At 36.8% G+C, this 7,496-nt stretch overlaps 1 protein-coding gene across 1 annotated transcript; it reads left to right on the top strand.

The window, feature by feature from the left end:
• Positions 1–786: 786 nt before the first annotated feature.
• Positions 787–6,286, top strand: GAUT15 (galacturonosyltransferase 15). The gene is made up of 6 exons (XM_089610991.1): positions 787–1,322; positions 1,620–1,663; positions 2,538–2,690; positions 4,182–4,763; positions 4,841–5,143; positions 5,480–6,286. Exons 1-6 carry the CDS (start codon positions 1,109–1,111, stop codon positions 5,762–5,764), a joined length of 1,581 nt encoding a protein of 526 aa, XP_089467117.1. The 5' UTR covers positions 787–1,108; the 3' UTR covers positions 5,765–6,286.
• The last annotated feature ends 1,210 nt before the right edge of the window (positions 6,287–7,496 follow it).

Here is a 7,496-nt window from a genome sequence, read left to right as displayed (position 1 = left end):
AAAGCTATCTAGCGAACCCAAATTAAAAATAAAATTGAAACAGGCGGTTATAATTAATAATATTTATTGTATAGGCTTACAATAAAATTACTAATATTTTTGTATGTGAAATTAAAAAAAAATACATTAAACTGATTTCAAATTTGATTAAATGAAAGACGTTCTTTGTAGTAAATGATGAATAGTGCAAAAAGAGGATTAACAATGAAACAACGAATTATTTGGTTATAATTTTAACTTCCCCTAAAAGAACACTTATTACAAATCTCTTTAAATAATTCTTTGTTTCATATTGATTCAACCGATCGGTTTCATACAAAGATTCAATTATTTAATAATTAAAAGGTAAAATTCAAATTAATATAGAAAACTTGTAGGGACTAGGGATTATTTTTCTCTAACTAAGTTGCGGGAAATAAAAGGAAGAAGATTATTATTTTTGTTTTGTTTTGTAAACTAAAAATGTTCTCCTGCACTTCGACGCGTTTACCTCCAATCACAGTTAAGAAAAACAATGTAAAAGCTGTTTAATTACTTATGATTACGGTATTAAATGTCCCCGTACTACTACTAATTTTCAATTACTAAAAGCTTTTAAAATATTAAGAAATAAATATTAAGTACTTGTCATTAACTCACCCCGAAGAAAACGAAGGAAGCACTCGGACACGTGTAAGACTCGGCAATTTGTCGGTGACATTAGATTATAAGCAGGGATAAAACCGTCATTTACTTCGCAGTAACTAAATTTGTTCACAAACACGAACGCACACTCTCATGCTCATAAATTGCCAATCACTTTCGCGCGGCATTAAACGCGCCTTTGGTTTTGGCTTTTATCTCTCTCCATTATATATTTTTCTTCTAATAATAAATAAATATAATTTTTTTTTTTTTTTGGTAATGAGAGTGAGAGAGCTAGTATAAGAACGGCAGAGAGCGATATTCACTGAGCCTTTCCAAGTTTCACTGAGCGCTTACAAATCAAAGAAAATTTCAAATCACAAACACAACTCTTTTCTCTCGATTCCTTCAGACTTTTGCATTTCCAACCGAATCTCTCTTCCGCAGATCTTGTGAATCAAGCTCCTATGGAATCGCTGAGACCATGAAGTTCTACATCTCGGCGTCGGGGATTAAGCGGTTCACTATTTCGAGCGCCGGCTCCGGAAAAGACTTCCCGTCCACGACGGCGAGTCGCCGGAATCCTAGCCGGACGATTTTCCCGGTCGTACTCGTCTTTGGTCTTCTTTTGACGTTTCTCTTTCTCAGAATCACCTTCGTCGTCCTCGAATCCGCCGCCAATTGCTCTTCCTCTATCGGTACTCTTCTTAGCTGATCATGTTTTGTTAATTTGATATCTCTTTTAACGATTTCCAATGATATTTTAGTGATATGTAATGATAAGCTGACGATAAAGCGAACTATTACAGTGTAATCAGATTTTTCGCCGATGATTCTTTCTTGTTCTTTTCCAATATTGTTCGTTGTTTTATGTGAATTATTCAGTGAGCGCGTACTTCTACGAGTTCATTTTTTTCATTTATTTTAATATTCTATGTATTCATTTTGTTCCTTAATCAAACTTATTTTTTTAATTCAACGTTTATTTTGTTTAGATTGCATTGGATGGGGGATTTTCAGTGGGAGCGATTCGTCTCTGGTAAGTTTCACATTGACGAAACTACCCCTTCACTTTATTTCTAATTTTTTTTTTTTGGGAAATGGTATTTTAATTAGCAGTTGCGATACATGCAGAGTATATACGATGTACGGTGAATAGCATAAATCTTTGTTTCTTTGTGGACCTATTTTTGTTTTGTTGAATTCTTGTCAAGCCTAATTTTTCTGTATTAAAGTCAACTCAGAAAGTCATATTTCCTCTTATAAGTTTTGAGATAAATACATTACGTGACTAAACTTCTCAACACAGAAATTAGCTTGTAGTGGCATTTTCGTCCTCCTAAAAATACAGAATATACAGTGTGTGTGGATAAACGCACTCTAGGCCTTGTCGGCATTTCACTTCAAATTAACAGTTGCTTTCATTGACACGTGGCCTGTTGAGTCCGAATGATCATTATACATTCTCGTCCACTTGCTCATTACTCGCTTATATATTGCTTGTGTAGCTGTGTTCTGATAATAATATGATAAATTACAAGGAAAACAAAAACACAGAGGATATTAACGAGACTTGAAAACAAAACCAAAAGTAGTCCTCCTTTGAGGATTTCTATTTTTATTAGCTCATTTGACCACACCCACGATGTCATTATTGGAGAATCCAAAAAAGTTTAGCTCTTTCTGCTTTGACAAAAAAAAAAAAGGTTGCATTTAAGTTCCTGTAGAATCACTATAGATAACCCACTGATAACAATACGTCAACACGGTTTTGAAGAAGAGAACCGGTTTTTTATTTTTATTTTTAGTTTTTGACGTTATCATGATCTCACTTTTTTCTAAAGAGATGAGGTAAAAGTAAAACACATACTTTTTCTCACTATGATTTGGCGTGTACTTTTTCACTCGAATAGAAGCTTAGTGACGAACTGACAAGGGCACTATTAGAAGCAAAAGATGGCAATGTCCACAACGAGGAAGGTATAGAATCTTTCGACGAGCTCGTGAGAGATATGACGTCCAAACAACAAGATATCAAGACATTCGCTTTCAAGACCAAAGCTATGGTACGCACTTCCACATCAGTTTTATATATACGTGTATATATGATATGTCTACAATGCATACAAACAAACTGTTTTATTGATAGTTGTCCATATGCACACATTAGATCTGCTTTTCCTTGGCGATTTTGTAACTTTGTTCTGCGTACTTTTGTGTCATTAATAATATTCAATTATCTGTATGTGTATGGCTTGATTGATATAGTTGATGAGAGAGACACAGTCAAGGTAGGCGGTGTTTGAAAAGTATGGACTTTTGACACATTTGTCAATTTTTTGTTTATTAAATTGGGCTCACTCTGCAACAAATAGGACCGACCTATGCCATATTAATCATATGATCATAATTTTGGGTCATGCCAAACGTTAATAAGAGAACGTTTTGGAACAAAAAGCGGTGTGAAACAGAGTGAAATTTTAGGCACTTACTATCAACTTGAAACAAATTTGTCTATTTCCCCTTGGACGTAGTTTGAATAAACTTTTTGGCCAAATTATTTTGTTTTTTAGTTATATTTTTTTATAATATTTACTGTAATGCACACAGATACATTTGAGATATACTTGTCCATATATTAGCATGAATTATTTTTTTCCCCGGGTATTGGTGGTGGATATTCGTTGAGCCATCATTAACAAGTTTGTCTGCTTTCCCTTGGAAATAGTTTGAATCAACTTGCATGACCCTATCTACCATAGTCTTTTGCTATTTCCTGTTTTTTGTTTTTGCATAATTATAATGCGCATACACGTTTTAGATATACATGTCCAAGTATTACCAGGGATTTTTTTTTTACCCCCGGTATTGGTCGAGAATTGTTGAACCATCATTATCAGTGTCATAATGTTTCTTGACCACCTCTTGCTGGAATTATTCAATCATTCCCTCTGACTTGTACTTGTTTGTTAGAGTCTCTTATCAATTTGAGATCTTGGCATGAACCACCTTATAAGTGAGATGGGGTAATTAACCATATAATGACATAAATTCGTCTCTTATCACTCTAGATTCCTCTTAGAGTTGTATCACAAATCCTTGCCTCTACCAACTAAAGCCACTCAGTTTTCGAATCTTGGGAACCGGTTTTGAATTGGACTAACTCACACTTGCAAACACATCATTTTAGAGTTGTATGCTTGATCATGCCAAAACTTCCAACTAAAGTGATATTCGATTTAATTGCTGGTTCATGCCAACCAATGTTGTACACATCATTTCAACATGCTTGTTTGATAGTGTATAGAATCACAAGGCAAAAACACTGAAATTCGAAACTTTGAAAGTGTTCGTGACTAGTGCCAAACTGGAGAGAAATTAATAGGGACTGCTAGGGTCTGAAACCGGTGTACTATTTTGTCCTGTGGAACTTGCAATCTATCTTGTGTGTGTGTGTTGTTGACAAATGGTTCAATACAGCGATTGTGAAAATAATATAACTACATCACTTCATGTTTTGTATAACTAGTAGTTATAACTGTACTCATGAAATGCAGTTATTGAGAATGGAGCGCAAAGTCCAATCAGCGAGGAACCGCGAATCTGTTTACTGGCATTTAGCCTCACACGGCGTTCCACAGAGCCTACATTGCATATGTCTCAAATTAGCCGAAGAGTACGCAGTGAACGCCGTGGCTCGGTCCCGCTTACCTCCTCCTGAATTCGTTTCACGTCTTTCCGACCCGTCGTTACACCACCTCGTCCTACTGACCGACAATGTCCTCGCAGCCTCTGTGGTCGTCTCTTCAACGCTTCAGCACTCTGACAATCCCGAGAAATTGGTGTTTCACATAGTCACAGACAAGAAAACTTACACTCCGATGCACGCTTGGTTTGCGATCAATCCCATCAAGTCCGCGGTTGTGGAAGTCAAGAGTTTGCACCACTACGACTGGCCTCAGGAGATCAATGTCAAGATTAAAGAGATGTTGGAGATCCATCATCTGATATGGAACCATTACTACGGAAATCTGAAAGAAGAAGAGTTCGAAACCGAGCGACAGAATAAAAGATACTTGGAGGCGCTAAGTCCTAGCTGTCTCTCCCTCATGAATCATCTCCGAATTTACATCCCCGAGGTAATCACACTCTATTTACAAATCAAATTGAAAATATTTGATGAACTCATTGGTAATAATCTGGTGCGGTCTTACAGCTGTTTCCAAGCCTCAGCAAGATTGTGTTGTTGGACGACGATGTAGTGGTACAGCATGACATATCGCGTTTGTGGGAGTTGGATCTCGACGGGAAAGTTATAGGTGCGGTGACTGATTCGTGGTGCCGAGGCGACTGTTGCTCGGAAAGGAAGTACGAAGACTACTTCAACTTTTCAAATCCCATTATATCATCGAACTTCAATCGCGATCGCTGCGCTTGGCTGTACGGGGTAAATGTCTTTGATCTCGAAGCATGGAGGAAATCCAACATCACCGCAACTTATCATCATTGGTTGAGCACTGTAAGTTTTTACCATCCTGTGGAAGTCAAGATTAGTCTTCACCATGATCATCATTTGTACAAGTTTTTCAATATAGCGACCCGAGTACGAGTCTTTCAAGTACACGATAAAAACGACCTTTTAGGAGTATTTTTAAACATTTTTAAGCCTTCTTCATAAAAAATTATGAATACGCCTAGGAAGACTCCCAGAAATGTGTCTTTGAAAAGCATACATTTTTTTTTTGTCATATTCCCTGAAAAGACTTCTTACTCATGTCCAATTCCATTTATCAAACTTGCATAAATTCCTTGATCACAAATCAACCATGTATGACCCTTTTCAATCGTCAAACAGAGTCTCCGAGAGGGGTTGGCATTGTGGTACCCCGGAGTTTTTCCACCAACATTGATTGCTTTCGAGGGTCACGTTCATCCGATCGATCCATCGTTCCATGTGGACGGGTTAGGGTACCGTGGCCAAGAAGTTGACGAGGAGCTTTTGGGAGCCACGGCGGTCATACATTTCAGCGGCCCCGCTAAGCCGTGGCTCGAGATCGGCTCGCCCGAGCTCCGAGGCTTGTGGAAAAAACACGTAAATGCTTCGAACAAGTTTATCAGAAAATGTGGAGTCCTGGGGTAAAAAAAAATAAAAATAAAAAACAGAACGAAAGCTCTCTCATTGTTCACATCACATTGAGTTCGGTACCAGAGGGAAGAAGGTTTTGCCTTCAGTCTCTGTGATCGCGCTTGAGCTCTGAACTGGTAAAAAGATATGAACTCCTTGTCCATAATATAGAAAATAGCCGAAGAAACATTAATATTACCAATCTTCAACTATAGCTCTCTAACAGCGGTGTAAAGCTTAGCTGGGTAGTCAGGATTACTTGCATACTTTTAAACATTTGGGTCAACCGTTATCTCAGATTTTTTGTACCAAGTAAGGTAATAAATGAGTTGTCATTTCCAACTAATACAGCTCTGATCACCATACTTTGTATAAAAAGTTTGAAACACATATATAGTATTTTCCTTTGTATACATTATCATGGCTCTATTATTTTTGTTCGGAAGCTTATAGTAATTTCTGTGTTGATCACCTATACATTGACTACAAAAATGGGTGTTACTCATTAAATTGCAAAACTAAAAACTCGGGTTCTTTTGCGCCTTTTTTTTTTTTTTTTAACTTGATTGAATGTTGATTTTTCTGACCCTTTTATTTAAGGGCCTATTAGAAAAATAGCCAACTAAAACGTTTGACATTACTAAATAGTAAACGTTTGATAAATCTTAGATGAATAACCACTTTCAGACGTAAATTTTAAGTAAACAGCTACTTTCATATACGAAACGTTGGTTATTTACTTAAGATTTATATCTGAAAGTGGCTATTTAATTAATATTTATCAAACGTTGGCTATTTAATAATATCAAATATTTAAATTGGTTGTTTTCCTAATTTTTTGGTTATTTAATTTGCCTTCTGCTGTTAAGCTATATCATGGACCAGTGATTCCCTGATTGGATTTTGAAGGAAGCTAGTGAATTTAACTTTAAAAATAAAAGTTAAAGAGGATGGACATATCTTGGAAAATAGGTGGCCGTGAATAGAGCCGTGACTATTTGACAAACTGTATCCCTGTACATGGTCCTCTGGGTTCTAGTCCTAGACTTGTCTCTCGATCCGACAGGATTTTTTGGGAGTTCTGACCGAACCCAAAAAAAAAAAAAATCAGAACTGGTTTAGACCAATATGATATGATTTTTTTTAATTTTATTTTGACGGCTTTTGTTTATTATTATTATTATTATTATTATTATTATTATTTATTTTGCATATATAATTCAAAAAAACAGTACAAAAAATTTAAAAATCCAAGTCTAATGTCAAGGGTCAAAAATCAATTCATCCCTGCGGAGCCAAACCCATTTTTCTAGTTTTATTCACAAAAACCTCACACATCTAGTGCTTACGGTCACATATAGCTTGACTGGAATTACCTCTGAAAAGTCTCGCCCAAGGCATCTAGGACTACATTATCGATACATACCTACGCATCGTCTCTCTAGAAACTCTCCTTATATCTAGGTTCCTATATGTCTCATCTAGGCACATGCTGCATCAGCGCTCTCTCGAGTGACTCTCCATATGTTTCCTTCGATGGGCTTTCGTAAACCTAACCCAATTAGGCGTATGCTCAAATAAAGGTGGCACCCGCACCTGAAGTCCTTGCTTCGGCGTCCTAACTTGCAACTCTCGCACGCTGCTTCCCGAGGGAGCAACTCGACTCATAACCCAACAATCATCCTTTTGATCCCCACATACCTCGCTCGCGACATGCGTGTCAGATTCCAAGTCCCGTGAATCGAGT

This window comes from Urtica dioica, chromosome 1 (genome assembly GCF_054948205.1).
Source record: "Urtica dioica subsp. dioica isolate 48M chromosome 1, U.dioica_male_clone48M_v1_H2, whole genome shotgun sequence".
Classification (NCBI taxonomy): domain Eukaryota; kingdom Viridiplantae; phylum Streptophyta; class Magnoliopsida; order Rosales; family Urticaceae; genus Urtica; species Urtica dioica.
Note: the sequence above shows the minus strand (reverse complement) of the source record. Positions and strands in the feature narration are given on the sequence as shown.